This window comes from Hypanus sabinus, chromosome 8, assembly GCF_030144855.1.
Source record: "Hypanus sabinus isolate sHypSab1 chromosome 8, sHypSab1.hap1, whole genome shotgun sequence".
Lineage (NCBI taxonomy): Eukaryota > Metazoa > Chordata > Chondrichthyes > Myliobatiformes > Dasyatidae > Hypanus > Hypanus sabinus.
Window position 1 is genome coordinate 160,098,415 of NC_082713.1, and position 25,617 is coordinate 160,124,031.

The 25,617-nt window shown below is 41.3% G+C and overlaps 1 protein-coding gene across 1 annotated transcript; it reads left to right on the forward strand.

The window, feature by feature from the left end:
* Positions 1–11,173: 11,173 nt before the first annotated feature.
* Positions 11,174–25,480, forward strand: vhll (von Hippel-Lindau tumor suppressor like). Its single transcript, XM_059976585.1, has 3 exons — positions 11,174–11,735; positions 21,054–21,188; positions 23,426–25,480. The coding sequence occupies exons 1-3, from the start codon at positions 11,549–11,551 to the stop codon at positions 23,587–23,589; spliced, it is 486 nt and encodes a 161-aa protein (XP_059832568.1). The 5' UTR covers positions 11,174–11,548; the 3' UTR covers positions 23,590–25,480.
* Positions 25,481–25,617: the final 137 nt, after the last annotated feature.

Sequence of the window (25,617 nt, forward strand, 5' to 3'; positions counted from 1 at the left end):
AACTGAAGGGAAGCAATTAACACGGTGAAGGAAGCCCTGAACACCGCCAGAGTTGGAGGATCCTCACTGCTGCTCTGAACACCAGCAGTGCAACGGGCCAGAGAGAGATTACCTCTGCAATCTGTGCCATTGTGCCTTATTCTCACCATCATCCTGCTATTCCTGAAAAGTGAATATAGAAAGCTGAGATGTAGGACCTCCACAGTAATAATTTCTGGATTGCTGCCGGTGCTGCGCAGCAGTGAGATCAGAAACAGGATGATTTGGCAGATTAATGTGTGTCAGAGAAGGTGATTTAGGGGGCAGGGCTTCAGGTTCTTGGATCATTAGGATCTCCTCTGGGGGAGGTATGACCCGGACAAAAGTGATGCATTGCACCTGAACTAAGGGGGACTAATATCCTTATCAGAAGGTTTATTAGAGCTGTCGGGGAGGGTTTAAACTAATTTGGCAGGCGGGTGGGAACCAGAGTTAAGGGACTCAGGACAGGATGGATGGTAAAAATGCAAAAAGACAGCGTGCAGTCAGACTGTCAGGAAATTGCAGCCGGCAGGGTGAGTATCAGTGCATTAGGGATGCAGAATCAAAAAGGGTCGCAAATACGGTACTCAAAGTATATCTCAATGCACAGAGAATAAGAAATAAAGTGGATGATCTTGTTGAACGACTACAGATTATCAGGTATGATGTTGTGGCCATCACTGAATTGTGGATGGCTGTAGTTGGGAGCTATATGTCCAAGGTTACATGTTGTATCGGAAGTTAGGCAGAGAGAGTGGTGTGGCTCTGCTGCTAAAGAATGGAAGCAATTCAGTAGAAAGACGTGACGTAGGATCAGAAGGTGTTGAATCTGTGTGGGTTGAGTTAAGAAACTACAAGGGTAGAAGGACTTTGATGGCAGTTATATAGAGGCTTCCAAACAGTACCTGGGATATGGACCACAGATTGCAATGGGAAATAGAAAGGCATGCCAAAAGGGCAATATTATGATAGCCATGTGAGATTTCAACATGCAGGTCAATTTAGAAAATCAGGTTAGTAATGGATCTCAAGAAAGTAAGTTTGTTGAATGCCTATAAGATGGCTTTTTAGGGCAGTTTGTCGGTGAGCCTATTAGGAGGATCAGCTATACTGGATTGGGTGTTATGTAATGGACTGGAGGTGATTAGGAAGCTTAAGGCAAAAGACCCCTTAAGAGGCAGAGACACAATATGATTGAGTTCAACTTGAAATCTGACAGGGAGAAAGTAAAGTCTGAGATAGCAGTATTCCAGTGGATTTGACATAGCAGCGTTTCAGTGAAGTAATTGCAGTGGTATGAGAGAGGAGTTGGCCAAAGTAATTTGGAAGGAGATGCTGGCCTGGATGACAGCCAAACATTAATGGTGTGAGGAAGGTGCAGGATAGATGTATTCCAAAAATGAATAAGTACTCAAATGGCAAAATAGTACAACCGTGGCTGACAACGGAAGTCAAAACTAATGTAAAAGCAAAAGAGAGGGCAAACGACCCTACAGAGAGCAACTAATAGAATCATTGGGGGGAGAAGATGAAATATGAAAGGAAACTAGCAAACAATATCAAAGTGGATAGTAAAAGCTTTTGCAAGTATGTAAAAAATAAAAGAGAGATGAGAGTAGATATAGGACCACCAGAAAATGAGGCTGGAGAAATAATAATGGTGAAACAAGGAGATGGCTGAGGAACTGAATGCATCAGTCCTCACTGTGGAATACATTAGCAGTGTGCCAGATATTGAAAGCCTTGAAGGAAGAGAAATGAGTGCAGTTACTACTACAAGAGAAAAGGTGCACAAAAAGCTGAAAGACCCAACAGTACATAGGTCACCTGGACCAGATGAACTGCATCCTAGGGTTCTGAAAGAGGTAGCGGTAGAGATTGTGGAGGCATTAGTAATGATCTTACAAAAATCATTGGACTCTGCCAGAGGACTGGAAATTTGCAAATGTCATACCACTCTTTAAAAAAGGAGGACAGCAGCAGAAAGGAAATGATACACTAGTTAGCCTATCCACAGTGGTTAGGAAGGTACTGGAGTCAATATTTATGAATGAGGTTATGGACTACTTGGTGACACAGAACAAGATAGGACAAAGTCAGCATTGTTTCCTTCAGGGAAAATCTTGCCTGATGAGCCTGTTGGAATTCTTTGAGGAGATTGCAGGTGGGTTAGATAACAGGAACGCAGGGGATGTTGTATATTTGGACTTTGAGAAGGCCTTTGACAAGGTGCCACACATGAGGCTGCTTACCAAGTTAAGAGTCCATGGTATTACAGGAAAGTTACTAACATGGTTAGAGCATTGGCTGATTGGTAGGAGGCAACAAGTGGGAATAAAAGGATCCTTTTCTAGTTGATTGCCAGTGACGAGTGTTGTTCCATAGGGGTCTGTGTTGGGACCACTTCTTTTTATGCTGCATACCAATGATTTAGGTGATGGAATAGATGGCTTAGTTGACAAGTTTGCTAATGATACAAAGATTGGTGGAGGGGCAGGTAGTGTTGAGGAAACAGGTAGGCTGTAGACGGACTTAGAGTAGGATATGGGCAAGAAAGTGGCAAATGAAATACAATGTTGGACAATGCAGGGTCATACACTATGGTAGAAGAAATAAATGTGCAGACGATTTTCTAAGTGGGGAGAAAATCCAAAAATCTGAGATAGAAGGGTCTAGGCAGATTTTGTGTGGAATGCCCTAAAGGTTAATTTGCAGGTAGAGTCGGTGGTGAGGAAGGCAAATGCAATGTTCGCATTCATTTCAAGAGGTCAAGAATTCAAAAGCAAGGATGTGATGCTGAGGCTTCATAAAGCACTGGTGAGGCCTAACCTTGAGTATTTTGAATAATTTTTGTTTCCTCATCCAAGGAAAGATGTGCTGGCATTGGAGATGGTGCAGAGGAGGTTCACAAGGATGATTCCGGGAATGAAACAGTTATCATACAAGGAACGTTCCATAACTCTGCGTCTGTACTCGCTGGAAGTTAGAAGGATGAAGGGGGATCTCATTGAAACCTTTTAAATGTTGAAAGGGCTAGACAGAGTAGACATGGAAAGGACGTTTCCCATGGTGGGGGGAGTCTAGGACAAGAGGGCACAATCTTGGGATAGAGGGGCTTCCATTTAAAACAGAGATTCTGAAAAATTTCTATAGTCAGAGGGTAGTGAATTTATGGAATTTGTTACCACAGGCAGCTGTGTAGGCCAGCTTTTCTGGTGTATTAAAGGCAGAGATTGATTGATTCTTGATTGGATACAGCATCGAAGGTTACAGGGAGAAAACTGGGGAGGTGGGTTCCATTCCTATGTCTTGTGGTCTTACGGTCTATGGCCTAATCTGATCTATCAAACTCCCCCATTCAGTTACACACAATCTGATGCACCACCAGCTTCTGCAATGGGAGTGTCTGGAGCTTGCTCCCCTGCCATTCCCAGGTCGTTGGCTGCCGCCTAGACCCACAAGCCTGACTTCCAACATAGTCACACTGCCATCAAGCCGATGGGCTGCTGTCAAGAAATGGAGAATTTTCTTTAAAATAAAGATAAATTCAAAATGATAAATTCACAGATTTCCTAGCAGATAAACTGTATCCTTTCCCATTCTTGGCCATTGTCGCTACCACCTGCACAATATCACCCCCTTGCAGTTTTCCTCCAACTGTCTGTTATTATTGGAGATGGAAAATTTCTTATGCAATTAAAAATTCTCTGCTGAGCTATGCTAATCCTTAAAAGGAGTTTAATTCTATTGGAGAGCAACGGACAAACCTGGAGAATGTAAAAGATAAACTCAAATAAACATTGTGAGAGACCAGCAGGGACTCCAGCCTCTTCACTCTATCCTTGACAGCTAAACTGAAGAAACTTAATCCTGCGCTTTTCACTTTTGTCATTTTTATCTGGTATTGTTTTTTTTTTCCACTAGGTTTATTATATGTGCAGTTGTTAATGAAAACATGTGATGTTCACAATCTATATTTTGTCTGCTTATTGTGAGTGATATCAATGTCAAGGTCTCATTGCTTTTTTTGCTAAGCGTTGTTCATCGAGAGATAGAATCAGAATCAGGTTTAATATCACCAGCATGTGTTGTGAAACTTGTTAACTTTGCCATAGTAGTACAGTGCAAAACATGATAATGTAGACAACAATAAGTAAGTAAACCAATTACAGGAAGTATATATATGTATATTAAATAGTTAAATTAAAAATAGTGCAAAAACAGAAATAGTATAAAAAAGTGATGTAGTGTTCAAGGGTTCAACATCTATTCAGAAATCTGATGGCAGAAGGTGTCCAGAAGCTGTTTCTGAATCGCTGAGGTGTGCCTTCAGGCTTCTGTACCTCCTTCCTGATGGTAGCAATGAGAACAAGGCATGACCTGGGTGGTGGGGGTCCTTAATAATGGACGTCGGCTTCCTGAAGCACCACTCCTTGAAGATGTCTTGGATACTACGGAGGCTTGTAGCCAAGATGGAAACTAATGAAACTAAAACTAGAGCTATATAAAAATAAGCAGTACTAAGCATATAGCTTTCTTCAATGTAATTAGACTAACTTAGGCGTGTTAAGCAATTCCAGATGTAATTAAGCAGTCAACAAAAAAGTGGTGGGTAATATCGGTAGCTCGGGTTGAGGCATTTGGTGTTGCGAGTTTCGCTGAGCTTGGCAATTAGCTTGCAGACATTTCATCACCAGTTGAGGTGACATGCCCAGTGTGCAGTTGTTGGTGTTTCTCTCTGGGATTGCTCGCGTTTATACAGGCCCTCATTCACTTGCCTCGGTCCTGATTGGCTACCCCTTCAGTTGGCCATTGAGTTCTATTGGCTTGCGTTTCTTTCGTGCTTAGAGGTTCGTAAATGGTGTGTGTTTCGATAGGTTTGTTTATAGAGTTATCAGAAGAGAACTTTGCTACTCAAAATTCTCAAGTCCACTTCATGTTTTTCTGCATCAGAACCTCTGCAGTGTCCCAGTTAAAACATGAAGCAGGCACGTGAATCTTTAGAAGCGTGGTTCTCATCGGATGAGTCTGTAAACAAATATATCGAAACAGACACCATCCTTCATCGCGACAATCATTAGTAATGTTGACCTCAAAGCAACTGGGATCATTGTAAGCAAGTGTAAAGGCAGTTAATTCCCTGACTGAGTTAGGGCTGTCCCCCTGAGAGCTATTCATGAGTCAGAAAAGAACAAAATGGTCATTGGGACAGGTTGACAGAGACAGGCGTGAAGGGAGAGTGAGCACGTGCAGGAGGAACAGCGACCAGCTGCGCTGGGAGTGAGCAAGTGAGTCACCTCAAAGCTCCCACCCCTGCTCAGCTCCCTAAGACTACAGGACAGAATGTAAGAGCAGAATTAGAACATTTGGTTGTAGAGTCTGCTCTGTCGTTCAATCATGGCTGATTTATCGTCTCCCTCAACCGCATTCTTCTGCCTTCTCCCCATAACCTTTAACAGCCTTACTAATCAAGAACCTATCAACCTCCTCTTAAAATATACCCAATGACTTGGCCTCCACAGCCAGCTATGGCAATGAAGTCCACAGATTCACCACCCACTGGCTAAAGAAACTCCTCCTCATCTCTGTTCTAAAGGGACATTCTTGAATTCTGAGGCTGTGTGCTCTGGTCCAGGGCTCTCCCACTACTGGAAACATCATCTCTCTCCATGTCCTTTCTATCTAGGTTTTTCAATCACAACAAATTTTTGACTGTTGTAGCTCAGGAGCAGGGTGGAGATAGAGGTCATGCAGAAATTTATTCATATTCCCACACATTTATTCATATGTTCCAGTGTCCATAGGTCAGGCATTTCTAACACAGAGAGGGACAGTATGGTTCACTAAAGACCTCAGGAAAGAAAATCAGCCGTTCCTACCTACTGTAGCTTGTACATGACTTCACATCTAACACATAACTGAATCTAAAACACCTTCTGAAATGGCGCAGCAAGTAAGACTGTTCAAAGGAAATTAGGGAAGGAAACCACATTCAAACCTTACCAGTAGATGCCAGGTCTCAAAAACTAAAAAGAGTAAATAAATATGTAACTTAAAGCTTCACACGTAAAATGCTGGAGGAACTCAACAAGTCAGTTAGCACCTACAGAAATGAATAAACAGTTGACATTTCAGGCCGAGACTCTTCTTGAAGATTGGAAAGGAAAGGGGAAGATGTCAGATTAAAAAAAGGTGGGGGGGGGAACGTGGGAAAGGAGGATTGCTAGAAGATGATAGGTGAAGCCAGGTGGGTGGGAAAGGTGGCTGGAGAGGAAGGATTCTGGTAGGAGAGGAGAGTGGACCATAGGAGATAGGAAAAGAGGAGGGGACCCAGGAGGAGGTAATGGGCAGGTGAAAAGAGGTAAAGGGCTAGAGTAGGGAATAGAAGAAGAGGGGATGGTGGGGGAAACATTTTTTTACTGGAAGAAGAAATCGATATTCATGCCATCAGTTTGGAGGATACACAGATGGAGTTGCTCCTCCACCCTGACGGAGGCGCCATCTTGGCACAAAGGTGTTGGTTTAGATTTTCAGCATCTGTGGACTTTTTCATGGTTATGAATAACCTAAATCTGTTTGTTCCAGTTCGTTAACTTTTAAGGCAGAGATGGAGTAAGGGAGAGTCACCAACTGAGTCACTGTTCTCATTATAATTTTGTTTGAATTTGCTTAGGGAATTTATCAGACTGGCCATTGGTTGTGATCACTGGACAACCCAGATAAATATCATTCATCAGTCTTTCATAAGAGTTGTACCGCTGTTCAGGAGCTAGAAAGAAAATTCCGAAGGGAATGTTCGTAAATTAAAATAGCGCTAATTTTGAAGATTCTAATCTGCAATATCAGATAAAATGGAAACAGAAGCTTAAAAGGAAAGCAATAAAGTTTAAAGTTTAAAATACATTTATTATTGAAGTATGTATACTATATACAACCTTGAGATCCGTCTTCTTGCAGGCAGCCACAAAACAAAGAAACCATTTAAAAAGATCCTCAAACACCCAATGTGCAGGAAAAGCATCATGCAAACACTAACAGTAGGCAAATAACATTTAGAACTGAAATTCACAAAACTGAGTTTCCAAACCCACGAAGCCAGATATAGCCAGTTAATCGCCTCAGTTCAACATCGAGACCAGCAAACGTCACAAGCAGTGAGCTGAACACCAGCCCATTCCACCCCTCCAGCCCTGACACCCTCATCTTTTCAGTCTGGGCTGGCACTTAAATCAGCCCATCAGCAAGTTGTTCCTCACTCTTGGGCCCTGGACCCAATGCCACAACTTGGCCTGTAGCCAATCTTTCCAATCTTGTCTTGTGCTTAAATTGGCTCAATTCAGCCTGTACATGCCACACCGCAACCATCCTGCACCTTTGAGAATTCAGTTCACCCTGCAAAAATGCAGTTCAAAAGATCAACTCTGAAAGGGAAACTTCAGGCTATTAATTGCAATGATTGCTTTCGAGAAGAAGTGTAATTAATAAAGTAAGTAATAGTTTATGCCCTGTGTTTATATAATCTTTTCTCACTCTTCCTACAAAATTTAACAGCTTATGTTAAATTTCATTTACCACAATCTACCCATTCCACAATACTGAGTATACATCTTCTTGAAGTTTACGGGAGGAACAGAGACAGGCTTGCCCCTATTGTCATCAATGGGACTGTAGTTGAGACGGCGAGTAGTTTCAAGTTCCTCCGTATACACATCACCGAGGACCTCACCTGGACTGTACATACTAGCTGTGTGGTGGAGAAAGCACCACAGCGCCTCTTTCACCTCAGACAGGTGAAGAAGTTCGGTATGAGTGACTATACCTCTTAATTGGGACAGGAGACTGCTGCCAATCAGTTTCTAACTAGCGTCAGTCGCATGCACTTGCATGGCACTACAACATGCTTAGAGTGAACAGGTTTTAAATAATGTCAGTTGCATGTGTTTGTGTTCGAAAAGCAGTGATTTTAGTCACTGAGAGTTGGTGAGAAATAAGCTATAAGACAGTTGAAAACTCTTTTTCTCACTGTGTTTTCAAACATTCGGGCTTGGAGATGCCAGAAAAAGCCAGAAATGAAAATGAACCAATTTCACTATTTCAGCAAGTTACAAACTACAAAGAATTTGAAGGAAGGGTCTTGGCCCAAAACGTTGACAGTGCTTCTTCTTATAGGTGCTGCCTGGCCTGCTGTGTTCCACCAGCATTTTGTGTGTGTTGTAAGAATTTGAAGGTATTGTCAATCATTTTGAATGTAACAATGAAAATAAAGATTTGGAGGATGCCATCCTCAAAAAGATTTTATGAAGGCAGTCCAATTTCAAGAGTCTGCACTGACTTTGTTCATTTACAGTCAATCAAGAGAACACAACAGTATACACTGGATGAATTCCTCTGTCAATAACTATTATTCATTCAGATTCAGATTCAGTTTATTGTCATTTAGAAACCACAAATGCAATGCAGTTAACAAATGAGACAACGTTCCTCCAGAATGATATCACAAAAGCATATGACAAAACAGACTACACTAGAAAATCCACAACGTTAGGTAATCCCCAATCCAGAGTCCGGAGAGGCTGCTGCGTATTAATATCGCGCTACCGTCTTAGCGCGTTCCCCAGAAAGGAGCTCCAGATCTACCAGACAAACAAGACCGAAAACTAAAGCTACAAGACCTGCACAAAACCACATAGTTACAACAGTGCAAACAATAGCATAATTGATAAAAAAAAACAGATTATGGACACAGTAAAAATAGTCCAAAGATGTTAAAGGACTATAAGTTTAAAAGAAATCACCACACAGTTTCCACAAGTCCCCAGGATCCCGACAGACTCGCCATCCCACGCCAGCAGCAGAAGGGAATACTTCCGCTATGGATTTCCCAGCGCCGCCCGACTCAACCTCGCAGACGCAGCACACAATGAAAGCTCCGTCGGACCCAGCCTCGCAGATGCAGCACACACCAAAAGCAACCTGACTGCAGCGGACTCTGAGTCCGTTGAACCTCCAAGCCTCCGACCATCCCCTCCGGCACAGTTTCTCCGAGCACCATCCTCTGCCGAGCATGTTAAGACGGCCCCACCAATGGCCATCGTCAATGTGACCCCAAGGACTGGGGACTTGTTCTTCCCAGCAGAGACCCGAACCTCACAGCAGCAGCAGCAATGAAGAAGGTCTTCCTGGAAATTTCCTGATGTTCCTCCGTGCTCCCACATCTGTTTTCTATCGATTATGATTGCGCACGGCACCCCACTTCACAAATAACAGATAATCAGCTCCGGAGTGGCCACTGCAAGCTGTGTCGCACCGCCATATTGGGAATATCCAATTAGGAGCTAATACACAGTTTGATGTTACTGTAGTAGCATTCCAATTTGATTTGTATTTCATTGAAATGCATCATTTGTTACTCAGTTTTTTTTTATACACTTTTAACTATTTCCATGAAACTTCAGCAAATTTGGACAGCCACTTAAATGGGTGAAAATGTGTTGGCCTGATGTGTCCCAATTAACCAGAATACATGTATTTTGAAATGCGATAGCCCAGATACCAAGTCCACTTGCTCTAGCCTCTAGTTTAAATAAAAACTTCCACTTTTTGTGAGTTCTGATGACGTCTCCCTGACCCAAAACATTCACTCAGTTTCACTTCCCACAGATGCAGCCAGACCTGCCAGGTATTTCCAGTATTTTCTGATTTTCTTTCACTTTTCCCATTTCGTTTCTTACTTCTATTAAAGCCCTTTTGTTCCAAGATTTCAACCTTGAGCAAGAGATATGCGATGTGTCCTGTCATCAATTATATTTGTAAGTCCACGAATACCTTACTAAATGCACTTGCCTCACTGATCATTTTTATTACTTAATCAATAAATTGCATATACAGTGGATTCCAGTTAATTGGTCCGTCGGTTAATCAGGGCAGCCACTTAGTTGGGACACCTCTTAAAGAACAAAAATTAATTGAAAAAACAGGATTCTCTTTGTTTATTTGAGACATTGTGCCACTTAATTGGGACAGGAGACTGTTGCCAAACAGGTTTTAACTAGCGTTAGTTGCGTGAATTTGTGTGGACATTAAATATTACACCATGCTTAGAGTGAATAACATTATATAGCATTAGCTGTGTGTGTCTGTTTGAAAAACAATGATTTTGTCACTGATAGTTGAGTAGAAATAAGCAGGAAGACACTTAGAATTATTTTGCTCAATGCAGTGTCAAGCATTCAGGCTTGGAGATGTAAAAATTGGCCAGGAGTGAAAATAAAATGATTTCACTACTTCAACAAGTTAAGAACTATGAAGAATTTGAAGGTATCAACAATCAGCTTTTATGAACAAAAGAGTTTTAATTTGGACTCTGAACAACTCAAGTCGGATTTACTTGATACAGAGATGTGCTTTGTCTCAACAAATTGTATTTTAGTGTTAAAACGATAAAGCCAACAACATCAATAAAAGGTAATTAGTACACTGTTTCATTCACGAAACTCCACAATGTGCTTTTACTCAGCTCCTGAATAGAGCACACGCTTAATCTCACTTTGTCAATGCATCAAAATCACATCAGTGCTGTCACAGGGTACCCTCCTCTACGAACAGCAGAGAAATGCTAGGGCTAGTGTCCTCATGAACATGTGGGTCTTCAATACAGTAGGAACAAGTTTTCAACCTCTCTGTGAAAGATAAATTTGCACAGTACCCCATTCCCTCAAAACAAAGTTTCTACTGTGGAGATTGTTAACCAGATTATTTTTTGGTTTTGTTACCTGTCACGGTTATTATTCCATACACGTGTTCTCCTGCATGACTATGTTTTCTTTCTTTCTTGTTATCTTGAATGCACTGTGCACGTTTTGCACTTTGGCCATAGAGGAACGCTGTCTTATTCGGCTGTATCCGTGTATGGTTGAATGATTGTTAAACTTGATTTGATTTATAGATTTATTGGGTATGCACACAAGAAAATGAATTTCAGGGTTGTATGTGGTGGCATACATGTACTTTGATAATAAATTTACTTTGAACTTTGTATAAATCTTTCACTTCATCTGATATATATATATACGTCAATCATTATTTTGCTTACAAAGATTTAGAAATATTTTATATCAGTGTTTTACTTCCTGTTTCACAGTCTCAGCGAGGATTCTTCAGTTTAATGCGTTGAGTTACCTTCCTCCTCCTCCTACCTGACACTCCTCACAGAACCACGCAGAGGGCGGCGCATTTGGGGAGGGTGCGAGAGGGGGAATTCTTCACAAACGATCCCGCGGACAGTTTCTGGGAATGGTCTGTGAGGAAAATGTCGAAAGCAGGTGGCAAAATTTTCAACCACACTCAAGTTATTTGCCTCACACCCTCACATGCCCCGCACTGTTTACAGCCAGGCTCCGCCTAACTCAGCCCGCTCCCGGATCCCCGCGAGGACCATCTCCTTTGGACTTGCCGCTTCCTGATTTTTGATTGCAATCGGTAGAAGATCCCGGTGAAAAGCGACCGATAACGACAGCGACTCGGGTTTATGGCCGTCATGAACGAGCAGCCTCCGTGCGCGCTTAGATCTTTGCATTCTGACGAAGCCAGCTTTGTGAAGTTTGTTAATCTGACCCAGCGTACTGCAAGACCTTGGTGGATCGATTTTAATGGACTTCCTCAAAAATATGATGACATTGCACCGGGAGGCATTTCGCATATGCGCACCTATCGCAGTAAGTGCAAACAAAGTATATATTTAAAACATCAGGTCTACATGCGAATCACATGTCGGTGCTTCTGTGAGGCCGACAGACCTGTAGACTCAATTTCTTCCCTATCTGAAGCCTCTTGCATCCTGAAGTACAGCCCTTCAAGGGGCGCTGCAGTCGGCTGCGTATTTATGGACAATACCCGGGGATATAAGGTGTTTATTTGAAATTTTGATTTGTGAAAAGACCGGTTTTATCCATAATAAAACGAGAAAATGAAGGAAACAGTCAGGGGACCAGTCTGTGGAAATATGTTTACCAGAACTGAGAAAGAGAGAAAACAAGTTTTCAGTAGCAGAGAAGGTGGGATTTGGAGGGCAGGACAGAAGGGAACATTTCTGAGAGTGGAGACTAACCAAATTAATGTGACAGTAGATGAGAATCAGATCAATTTTTGTCTTTTTTTAAAAAATGTTATTAATAGCAAGGTGGAAGGACACTCCCAGCAGGATAGATTTTATCATTGGAAAGAGAAAATAAAATGAACCTCAATCATAGATGACTGACAGAAATGGCCAGTTCTGATGCAGGGAAAAAGGGGAAGAGTGAGTTATCTGAAGTTGGAGAAGACCTGAAAGCTGCAAGTTGCTCAAATGGAAGGAGAAATGCGGTTTTTCCAGTTTGTGTTAGGCCTCGTGTCGGTGACAATAGGGAGGCTGGGGTAGGTGTGGGATGTAGGAATAATGTATTGGCAACAGAAACTTAAGCAACTGTGGACAGAATGCAGGGGAATGGAGGGTTCTTGGTAAACAAGTCTCTCTGAAGATGGCAAAGTTCAAGTAAGTTTATTATAAGTAAGTAAGTTATATAAGTTTATAAATTACAAATTTATTATAAGTAGGTTTAGAACATTGAGGGGGGATCTTATTGAAACGCATAAAATTCTAAAGGGATTGGACAGGCTAGATGCAGGAAGATTGTTTCCGATGTTGGGGAGGTCCAGAACGTGGGGTCACAGTTTAAGGATAAAGGGGAAGCCTTTTAGGACGGAGATGAGGAAAAACTTCTTCACACAGAGAGTGGTGAATCTGTGGAATTCTCTGCCACAGGAAACAGTTGAGGCCGGTTCATTGGCTATATTTAAGAGGGAGTTAGATATGGCCCTTGTGGCTAAAGGGATCAGGGGGTATGGAGAGAAAGCAGGTACAGGGTTCTGAGTTGGATGATCAGCCATGATCATACTGAATGGCGGTGCAGGCTCGAAGGGCCAAATGGCCTACTCCTGCACCTGTTTTCTATGTTTTTATGTTATCAAAGTACATAAAGTACATTAAGTTTTTCTGTCATTCATTCTTTGGGCATTTTCATCCGTTTCATGGATGTCTGCAAAGAGGAAGAATTTCAGGTTGTATAATGTATATATTCTTTGATATTAAATGAACCATTGAACTGTAAATGTCACCATGTACTACATTTCATTTTCAGGCCAGACAGATAAGGCAAATGGGATACCTGCCTTAATTAGCTAGGGCTTAGAATATAAGGCTCAAGGACAGCTTCTACTCTGTGGTTGAGAATCAGAATGAAGTTCAATATCACTGGCATATGTCATGAAATTTGTTTTTCTTCGCAGCAGTACATTGATTAAAAAAACTATAAGTCACAATAAGAAATATATGTCATTATATAAGAATCTGGAACTGCTTCGATGATGTTGACTGGAATGTCTTCTGTGATGAGGGTATCTCCGAGTTTGCAGATGGAGTCATGTGCTTAATCCGGAAGTGCATCGATGATGTTGTGCCCCAGAAGTCAGTCAGGGTCAGAAACCCTGGATCAGCACTTAACATGCGACAGAGAGCTTACGTTGCCAGCAATCAGCAGGACCTCACAAAAAGCAGCTATGATCTGCGCAAAGCTATCAAGGCTGTGAAACAGCAATACAAGGTCAAGATTGAGTCAGGATTCACAATGAATAGCACACGTGACTTGTGGCAAGGGTTGCATACCACTGCAGACTTCAAAGCCAAATGTTGTGGTGCTCCCAACTACGCAGCCTCTATCCCAGATGAGCTCGATCACTTTTATGCTTGGTTCGATGTTGCTAACTCTGAGCCTCCGAGGAAAGCTACAACCTGCAACCTGGTCATCTCTGAGGCTGAGGTAGGCAAAGGTTTCCAATGAGCGGACAGTCGCAAGGCTGCAGGACCAGACAGCATTCCAGGGCAAGTGCTCAGGATGTGCACGGCACAACTGGCAGGTGTGTTAACAGACATTTTCAATCTCTCCCTCTCCCAGTGTAGAGTACCCTCCTGCTTCAAATTATCCACCATTAACCACGTACCAAAAAAGACCAGGGTAACACATCTAAACGACTGGTGTCCTGTCACACTCACCTCAATAATAAACAAATGCTTTGAGAGGCTGGTCAAGGATTACATCTGCAGCTTGCTACCACCCACACTGGACCCCCAACAATTCACCTACCGACACAACCAATCGACAGATGACGCAATAGTCACTGCTCTACATACTGTCCTTACACATCTGGAGAAGAGGGATGTTTATGTGAGAATGCTGTTCTTGGACTATAGTTCAGCATTAAACACCATAGTTCCATCCAGGCTCGACAAGAAGCTCAGACTCAGCCTTGACCCTGCCTTATGCAGCTGGAACCTGGACTTCCTGTCAGATTGTCGGCAGGTTGTAAGATTGGTCTCCCTCACCTCCAACCCTCTGACTCTCAATACAGGAGCCCCTCAGGGCAGTGTACTGAGTCCACTCCTTTACTCCCCGTATACCCATGACTGTATCACCACCCACAGCTCCAATCTGATAAATAAATTTGCCAACGACACTACATTGATTGGCCTTATCTCAAATAATAACGAGGTGGCCTACAGGGAAAAAGTCATCTCTCTGACATAGTGGTGTCAAGAAAACAACCTCTCCCTCAATGTCACAAAAATGAAGGAGCTAGTTGTTGATTACAGGAGGAATGGAGATGGGCTAGCCCCCAGTGACATCAATGGTTCTGGAGTTGAGAGGATCAACAGCTATAAGTTCATCAGCATCCACATCTCCGAGGACCTCACATGGTCTGAACACACCAGCTATGTGGTGAAAAAGGCACAACAGCGCCTCTTTCACCTCAGACAGTTGAAGTTTGGTATGGGCCCCCAAATCCTAAGAACTTTCTACAGGGGCACAATTGAGAGCATCCTGACTGGCTGCATCACTGCCTGGTATGGGAACTGTACCTCCCTTAATTGCATGACTCTGCAGAGAGTGGTGTGGACAGTCCAGCGCCTCTGTAGATGTGAACCTCCCATGATTCAGGACATTTACAAAGACAGGTGTGTAAAATGGGCCCACATGATCATTGGGGACCCGAGTCACCTCAACCACAGTCTATTCCAGCTGCTACCATCTGGGAAATAGTACCGCAGCATAAAGGCCTGGACCAACAGGCTCTGGGATAGGTTCTTCCACCAGGCCATCAGACTGATTAACTCATGCTGATTTGAGTGTAATTTATGTTACATTGACTGTTATAAATTACTTTGATTGCACATTGCACACTTAGACAGAGGCGTAGCATAAAGATTTTTACTCCTCATGTATGTGAAGGATGTAAGAAATAAAGTCAATTCAATTCAAGTAGTGCAAAAAATAGTGAGATTGTGTACATCAGTTTGTTGTCCATTCAGAAATCTAAAGTTGGAGGCAAAGAAGCTATTCTTAAAACATTGAATGTGTGTCTCAGGCTGCTCTACCTCCTCCCTAATGGTAGCGATGAGAAGAGGGTGTGTCCTGGATGATGGGGGTACTTAATGATGAATGCCTCCTTTTTGAGACTTCATCTTTTGAAGGTGTACTGGATGCTGAAGAAGTTAATACTCATGATGGGGCTGACTGAGTTCACAGCTCTCTGCAGCTTTTTCCGATCCTGTACATTTGTCGTCGTCCCCCCTCCCAATACCAGATGATGACACAATCAGTTAGAATGCTCTCCATGATGTAGCTGTAGAAATCTGCGAGAGTCTTTGGTGATGTACCAAGTTTCCTCAAACTCCTAACAAAATAGAGCCACTGTCACGCCTGTCTTTGTAATTGCAGCAATATGTTGAGCCCAGGATAGATTTTTAGAGATGTTGACACTGAGGAAAGTGAAACTGCTCACCCTTTCCACCACTGATCCTCCGATCCTCAGCCTGTCCTTCCTGAAGTCCACAGTCAATTCCTTGGTCTTACTGACAAAGTTTTAAAACTATCGATTGCCCCTCTAGGTTTCTATCATAATAAGATGATCTCTTGATCTCACAATCTATCTCACTATGGTCTTGTACCTTATTGCCCATCTGCACCCGACTTTCTCTGGAACTATTACACTGTGTTCTGCATTTATTTCTTTTCCCGTGGACTACCTCAATGTACTGATGTTTTGAAATAATCTGTAGAGATGTCATAATAACCTGAGTTTTCACTGTACCTCAGTACACGTGACAACAATAAACCAATTACTAATTACCAGTAAGAGCAGGGAGGTTAAGGAACATCTTTATAAGCCATTGGTTGGGTCACTGCAAGAATATGCTTACAGTGTTGGCCACCTCAGTACAAGGAGGAAAGGATGTAGTGGCGATTCACCAGGTTATTGTTTGGTTGGAGCATCTCAGAATCAGAATCAGATTTACTATTGCTGGCTTAGATTATGTGAAATATGTTGTTTTGTGGTGGCAGGCATAAAGTTGCTACAAATTACAAAAATAAATTTAATTAGTGCAAATAATAGGAATAATGAAGTAGAGCTCATGGATGCATGTACTATTCAGAACCCTGATGGTGAGTCACTTACAGTCAGGGACTGATTAGGCTGCGTTTGTTTTCTGAGAGAAAAGGAGGTTGATGGGGGATTTGATTGAAGTATACATAACTATGTAGGTCATAGACAGGGTGGATAGTTGGAAACATTTCCCCAAAACAGAAGTGTCAAAGCTAAAGTGCGTAAGTTAAGTCTAACAGTTGGGAAGAGGTTTAGGAAGGCTCTGGGGAAGAATTCTTTACAAAGAAGGCGGTTAAAATGCGGAGCAAACTGCCTCAGTGGATGGTGGGATCCCGTATCCTCCCAACATTTAAGAACTAACTAGATGAGCAGTTGAATTTCCAAGCTGTTGAAGGTTACAAGTCAATTGCTGAAGGCCAATTACTGATAAATGGGACTATTCTAGATGAGAACTTGGTCATGACCGTGGTGGACAGACAGGCCTGTTTCTCTGAGTCTGGTATTCTGTGGCTCTAGAATCATATGAAAGCACTGGCATTCAACTTGAATCAAATGGAGATGATCAAAAGTAGTGACTGTGTTTTATGTCTATGGCTAGTGCAGCCTATCTGACTAGGAGAGAATTACAATTTTCAGACTCAACATATTGGCCTTTGTAGTGCTGTACTTACAGAGATTATGTGCAAGCATATCTGAGGTGGTCTTGTAAGTTCCAAAGGTATCAGTATTACCTTGTTTCTGTGAGTACATTATCACCAGAAATAGTGCTGAAGTGAAAGTGTCATATAACAAATCTCAGGTTTATATATGGTGACATATGTACTTTGATAATAGATTTACTTTAAAGTTTGAAGTAAAGTGGATGCCTCTTGAATTGAAAATTAATCTTTTAAAGCACAATGATTTCATCTTAATGCTGGTAAGTGCTAGAAAGTGCATGTATATATCGATGCTGCCATAATAACAATGACTTACTCAGTGTCAGCAAGACCAAGGAGCTGATTATTGATTTCAAGAGGAGGAAACTAAAAGTCCATGAACCAATCCTCATTGGAGGAACAGAGGTGCAGAGGGTCAGCAGCATTAAATTCCTCGATGTTATCATATCAGAGGACCTGTCCTGGGCCCAGCATATAAGTGCAATTACGAAGAAAGCACAGCAGAGTCTTTACTTCTTCAGGAATTTGTGGAATAACATCTAAAACTTGGAAGTTTGTCATTAGGTGTGAAATCGACTGGCTGTGTCACAGTAAGTACTGGACACGATCCAGTTCATCAGGGGTAAAGCCCTCCCCACCAATGAGCACATCTCCTTGAAGCACTGTCGCAGGAAAGCGACATCCATCATCAGGGACCCCCACCACCCAGGACACGCTCTCTTCTCACCACCACCATCAGGAGGAAGGTACAGGAGACTCAAGACACATACCAGCAGGTTCAGGTACAGTTGCTATCCCTCAACCATCAGAATCTTGAACCAAAGTGGATAACTTCACTCAGCTTCACGTGCCCCATCACTGAACTGTTCCCACAACCAACGGACCAACTTCCAAGGGTTCTTCATGTCACGTCCTTGATATTTATTATTATTATTTCCTTTTTTTTTCATTTGCACAGTTTGATGTCTTCTGCACTCTTGTTGAATGCCCAAGTTGGGCAGTCTTTCTTTCATTCTGTTATGATTATTAAGTTAACATTCTGTAGTTATATTGAGTATGCCCGCAAGAAAATGAATCTCAGGGTTGTATATGGTGACATGTATGTACTTGGATCATAACTTTACTTTGAACATTGAACGTTTGTGAAGTTGATAGTGATGCCTGCGAGAAAGACTCATTGACAGTATGAGTTCCACACATGAAAAATTACCATGCAAGTCATGTGCATTAGGCAATGGTAGTGGAGAATGTTAATTCATTGGTAATGTTAGAAATTGACTTTTAAGGGCCAGCGGAATACAATGCAGAATAAAGTGAAACAATGTCATAAACAAGTTCAAATTTCTACTCAAATGAAATGACAATGCACAGCTTCCAGGCTTTGGTTATTATTCAATTCTGCTGTCATTAGGAGGTCAAAGGAGGTGTAAGGTGCTCCTTCCCTTCGCTAGCCTGTAGGTCACCCTTGGGCAAGGTGTAGCACCTGCTTAGCCCTATGATCAGTGTCACGTGAAGCCATGGGAGCAGTTGGTTGATGTTCGTATAAGCAGCTGGTGCATATCACAAGTCCTGGTTATTACAGCCGCTGACACCAAGCAGACGATCTCTGAAGAGTATTGATAATGACTTGCGTTACCCATCTTGTAGAGATATTGCCCAGAAGAAGGCAATGGCCAACCAACTCTGTAGAATTTGTCAAGAACAAGCATGGTCATACACCATGATTGTCCACGTCGTACAGCATATGACACATGTGATAATCATGAATGTCATTAGATATCCTTCCAAAGCACATTATATATAGTTAGTCGTCTTTCCTACATTGAATTCAGTTTTTTGCTGTTTTAAACTGATAACCAAATCCTGCTAATTTAAGATCTGATTCAGAAAGTGATAATGAATAATTTGACAAGACTGTGATCAAAGCTCAGATTTTGATAGGAGAACCACGCAAAGCATTGCCTTGCAGTGATCTGATATAGGTAAGTTTTTGTCCTCTAAACTTTTCATTTTATAAAGATTGCTGTTAGTTGCAGAAAGAGCAATTTACACTCAGTGGTCACTTTATACGGTACACCTGCTCATTAATGCAGACATCTGATCAGCCAATCATGTCACGACAACTCAGTGCAGAAAAGCTTGCAGACATGCTCAGGAGGTTCAGTTGTTGTCCAGACCAAACACCAGAATGGGAAAGCAATGTGATCTAAGTGACTTTGGCCGTGGATCGATTGTAGGTGACAGATGGTGTTTGAGTATTTCAGAAAAGCTGATCCCCTGAGGTTTTCATGCACAATGGTCTCTGGAGCAGGTGTTCCCTACTTATTCAAAAAATTTTTTTTTGCTCAGCATAACAAAACCTTCAATTTCCAGATACACTTTTCTTTACATTTCTTCCCTTCAGAGATATCAGGTATCAGAACACTTCCATCAAAACATAGACATCACCACAACATCCTATACAAAAGCCCTTTTAGTATAGCAGACTGGTTTATATCTATATACTGCAGCAAAGGTTGCCATGTTTTATGAAAACTATTTGCTTTTGAGTGTACCATACATGTCAAAAAGTCCAAAGGAATGTATTCCATGATTAATTTATGCCAACCAAAAAGTCCAGGGGCCTTATCGGATATCCAACAAAGTAAAATGTTCTTCCTTGCACAAAAAGTCAGGATGTTAAAAAGTTTTTTTCTGATGTGCATTAATAATACGACTGCTGGGTAAGCCTAAGACACTGGGTCCAGTTCAAGATCCATCTTCAGAATCTTTTTCATTTCACCCAAAATATCACTCCAGTATGCCTGAAGTTTGGGCCAAGTCCAAAATCAGTGGGTGAAAGTTCCAGTATTGACTTTACATTTAGAACACATTGGAGAAATCCCCGTCTTAAATTTCAAGAGACGATCTGGAGTTAGATGGGCTCTATGCAGAATTTTGAGTTGCAATGCTTTAGTTCTATTACAAACTGATATCTTCTTTGCATTATCACAGATGTCTTCCCATGTTTCCGCTGTAATTTCTCCTCCCAGCTCTTCCTCCCAGACCCTTCCCAGCTGCTCAGCCTCTCCACAAGGACATTCACTCAGGATGCTGTAAAAAGTACTAATGGAGTCTTCACCCTCAGAATGAAACACCCTCTTTTCTATGTCAGAACTATGGAAATCAGTTAACAATGATCCAACTTTTTTTTACTGCCGGGGATCGATACCATTAAGCAGCTGGTCTGTGGACCCCGGGTTGGAGAGTCCTGCTCTGGAGCTTGCCGAGAATTCTGCACAAAACAAAACAATTCTGTGAGCATCAGTTCTGTGACCAAAAATGCCTCATTAATAAGAGAGATCAGAGCAGAATGACCGGATTGGTTCAAGCTGACTGGAAGGCGACAGTAACACTGGGTTTCACTTCTGTACCTAATAAAATGGCCAGTGAGTGAACGTGAGTGCCAGCAGTTATCCATGTCAGTGATTTTGCTTTTGATGCCTATTTCCTACAGAGAGTAGTTCAACAAGGGATAAATACAAACATGCAGCTGAATTTTTTTAACTAAGCACATGCAGGAAGTTTTTTTAGAAGCAGATTTACTCTTTTCAAACAAAAATCAGCTTCATAAAATATAAAAGTTCTGAATGAAAGGTCTTTAAATTTAACTCTGTTTCACATCCCATCCTGGTGAGTATTTTCAACACTTCCTGTTTTTATTTAACAAACATGTAACTGTTGGCCTGTAACAAATTACACAGCGCCAGGAGCCTCAGACAACGCTGTAGCGTCACTAATGGAACAAAATGATGGTGCGCTTGTAGCCAGTATCCATGAAGTGACAGTGGGTTTTATGTGAATTGTTGGTAGCTGTCAACACATTCCATTATCTGACGCGTGATTCTTTTATTTCAGCTCATCCTTGGGTTTTTCGAGATGCAAACACTGGGGATAAATTGCTTATAAATAAAGATGAAATTTATTTTCCAACATCTGCACTATATGATGGAAACAACCCCGTTTATCTTCCTGTTTACATCACACTTCCAGGCAAGTATAACATGTGTGGCTTTCAACTGCACCAAACTCACAAACACAAAACATAATGTCCCTCGCATCAGATCTGTAATTACATCTTAATCCTCTCACTCAACTACAAAGGCTTCTGAATTTTCAGGGTGTCTTGCTTCATAGCTAAACATTAATATTTCAGTAAATTTGTAAAAACGACTTTCTCAGGTCATTAGCAGTTTTGACAGAATGTCATTAATTAAGTCGTCACTTTTTATTGTCATTTCAACCATAACTGCTGGTACAGTACATAGTAAAAATGAGACGACGTTTTTTCAGGACCATGGTATTACATGACACAGTACAAAAACTAGACTGAACTACGTAAAAAACACAGAGAAAAAAACTACACTAGACTACAGACCTACCCAGGACTGCAGAAAGTGCACAAAACAGTGCAGGCATTACAATAAATAATAAACGAGACAATAGGGCAGTAAGGTGACAGTCCAGGCTTTGGGTATGGAGGAGTCTGATAGCCTGGGGGAAGGAACTGTTACATAGTCTGGTCGTGAGAGCCTGAATGCTTTGGTGCCTTTTCCCAGACAGCAGGAGGGAGAGGAGTTTGTATGAGGGGTGCGTGGGGTCCTTCGGAATGCTGTTTGCTTTGCGGATGCAGCATGTGGTGTAAATGTCCATGAAGGTGGGAAGAGGGACCCTGATGATCTTCTCAGCTGACCTCACTATCTGCTGCAGGGTCTTGCGATCCGAGATGGTGCAATTTCCGAACCAGGCACTGATGCAGCTGCTCAGGATGCTCTCAATACAACCCCTGTAGAATGTGATGAGGATGGGGGGTGGGAGATGGACTTTCCTCAGCCTTCGCAGAAAGTAGAGATGCTGCTGGGCTTTCTTTGCTATGGAGCTGGTGTTGAGGGACCAGCTGAGATTCTCCGCCAGGTGAACACCAAAAAAATTTTTTTTAATTTTCAAAGATTGTTTTAAAACATTTGTCCATATAGGTACAAATATCTCATTGCTGGTGATCATCCTGAATGAACCATACAGACGGTAGTATAACAGACTATAATCGGTTATCTGGTCTTATCCTGTGACGCTAGTCCGGGGATTAGAGTGACTTCAATGCTTTGATCAGGGAAGGGACAAACGGATAGAATCTGAACCTAGTTACTGTTGAATGGCATACACACCTTTTATTCAGTAAATCTGTTTGTTAACCAGCTAATCGTGTGGTAACAACTTAATGCATAGAAGCACGCTGACATGGTCAAGAGGTTCATTTGCTCAGACCAAACATCAGAGTAAGGAAGAAATGTAATCTAAGTGACTTTGACCACGGAGTGATTGTTGGTTCCAGACGGGGTGGCTTGATTAACTCAGAAACTGTGGATCTCCTGAGATTTCCACACACAAGAGTCTCCAGAGTTTACAGAAATGGTGGAAAAAAAAGAAGAACTTCCAGATCTGTGAACAAAGACGCCTTGTTAATGAGAGAGGTCAGAGGAGAATGGCCAGACCTTTTCGATCTGCCAGTGGTGTGCAGAAGAGTAACTCTGAATGTAAAATACGTTGAAGCTTAAAGTGTTTGGGCTTCTGGGCTAAGTGTTAAAGTCTTCTAGGCTAAGGCAGCAGAAGACCACAAACATACACTTGATGGTGCAGGAGGTACCTAATAAAGAGGCCACTGAGAGAATATGAGTATTCTATAATTAAAAATCCTTTTCATACAACCTGTCTATTTATTTGGAAAGAATCCTGCTCAGCAGTGGAATCTAGTCACCAACTGATATTCTGCAAAATAATAATTTTGGAAATAATTCAGAATATGTATAGTGTAGGTGGTTGATGGCTGGGTTGAGCTGTTCTCCGATCTTGGCAATTTACTTGCAAACGTTCCATCACCGTACAAGGAGACACCGTCGTAGGGTGACAAAACTTTTGGAAGTAAATTGCCAAGATTGGATAGCAACTCAACCCAATAATAAATTTCTTGATACATCCTAATTTAATATAAATTGTGATTTGAATCTAGACCAAAAACATTGTTATATTTATCTCTTTAAAACACTTACTGTAAATGTCCACTATTTTCACTGTTTAGCTCATCTGTTGGTTAAGTTAACTTCGTTGTTGGACATGTTTTTAATTTGCTATACATGAAGTTGTACTGAAGTTAACTATACTGGTTAGTTGTCAAAACATTGCAAATCTGTTCCTTTCATACCTGTGTGAATAATAAACTTTTTTCTTTACAGTGTATTCACTGAAGGATTGGTGTTTGCAATTTGTTCGCAAACACGTGAAGTCGGAGGACTACACAAAGTTGAAAATACCATGTCCATTGCAATCTGATCTTCAAAATCCTCCACATCTGCAAAAGGAGATTGAAAACCTGAGCACTCGCTACAGAAACAGCTAACAATTTAAAAATTGCTACTGTGCTATTTCCATTTCTCACATTTCCACCTTGTTTTACATTGTTAATGTATGACTTAACTTTTTCCATTTCACTTATATTCCTGTTTTAACCAGCTTGACAAATGGTTTAATGGGACACGTAAAGGAAAAATTTTCAATCTTTTAGTTACAAAATTAGGGATTTATTGGTGGAGGAGATGCTAATTTTATTCTGCAACTATAAACTAGATAGATCTTATGTATTTCTAATGAGGATAAAAATAGCTTGTTTATAGAACAGGCTATTTGTCTTTCATTTAAGATTAAATAATATTTCCCTGTCCATAAGTAATGGTTGGAACCGGAATGGAATAACAATGAACACTCTCATGCTCTGCTTTGTAGTCGATAAATTATTAAAGTGCAATTTAAAAATCAATGCACTGTCCATTGGCTCAAATAATTCTAATATTTCAAGTGAAGAGTTAAGAGTTATTTTCCATTTCTTTGGCTCTGTGTTCTCTCTACTGGGAGTAATAAAGTGCATCCAAAGTATATTAGGCCAAGTCATTAGAGCATCTGGACTACTGTTGAAGGACAGCAGCTTGAAAAGCTTAAGACCCAAAGAACAAATAGGAGTCCACGTGAATGATGTAGTTTGATTAATGGTGTCACACTTCTTGTTGTTCCTTGGGCTGATTTGGCAGTCGCATGCAGAAGCCCCATTGTTAATTATTTTGCATTCCTCTGAAAAGGAGACCATTTTGATTGAGGCAGATGGAAGTGAAGTGAGAGGTTCAGAAATGTACTTCTGCAGTTACATTGCCTGTCCTCGCTCTGACCTAGGTATCTCAGAAATTGTGGAAGTTGATGTGAGCATATATAGGACCAGCAAAACATGTGCTGCCCCATTTTCCTTTAAATACATTTTTTAAAAAATTAGATTTTTCTGGAATCAGAGAGGAAAACTATATTGAGATATTTTGGGGGGGCATGATTTACTACTTGATCTTTATCTCACAGGGTACTGAATGTGTAAAGCAATTGTTTTATTGTTTCTTCTTGATTTACTTCTTCAGTACTTCATCAGAACCAGTTGTTAAATGTAAATTTGATTGTCTTTGTTATATCTGCCTCATTTGTTATTTCTGAATATGTATACTACCTAGTTTTTGAAACTGCCAAAACTTAAAAAAAAACAGAAAATGCAAGATACACTCAGCATCTCAGGCTGCTGTAATGGAAAGAAAAAACAAGTTAATGCTTCAGATCTGTGAAAAGGTTAGTTTTACATTGCGTGGGGGGGGGGGGTGTAGGCTATATGACTAATAGATCAACAAAGATAGTTAGAGGGAACATTTTAGATCAAATATCTTTTGTTTAGACTGGGAAGACAGGTTAGACTTAAGAGGCTAAGTGAATGAGGGAAGGGTAGTAATCCAAACACAAGAAAGTCTGCAGATGCTGGAAATCCAAAGCAATACACACAAAATGCTGGATGAACTCAGCAGGCCAGGCACCATCTATGAAAAAGAGTAAACTGTTGAGTTTTTGGGCTGAGACCCTTCATCAGGACTCAACTACTTATGTCTAATCAGGTGAGATCAGGGTTGTCATAAGGAGGACAATGAGACAGAGGGAAGAGGGACAGAGGAAGTGAGGATTGGGGAGAATAAACCGAATGACATCTAAGATCTGTGAAATGCATTTGAGCCCTGTATGTTTTATTAGTTCTGTTTCTTTTCCTTCAGATGCTGCCTGACCAGTTGAGCATTTTTGGCTGTTTCTGTTTTTATATCAGATCTCTAACTTTTGCAGTTTTTTAAAATTTAAATTTATTATTGAAAGTGCTACTTTGGGTGTTTTTAAATCTTGGACAATGTTTCCTGGGCGTCAATAAAATGTTATTCATCATTCAACGAGCTCAATGGAAACTTGATTTAGTATCTCTTATGTTCTCTGCATGAGCAGGTGCATTGGCGTGTGAAACAGCATAGGAATGGGGCTTTCTAGCTCTTCATATTAAATACATCTTTAGATTTTTACCTGT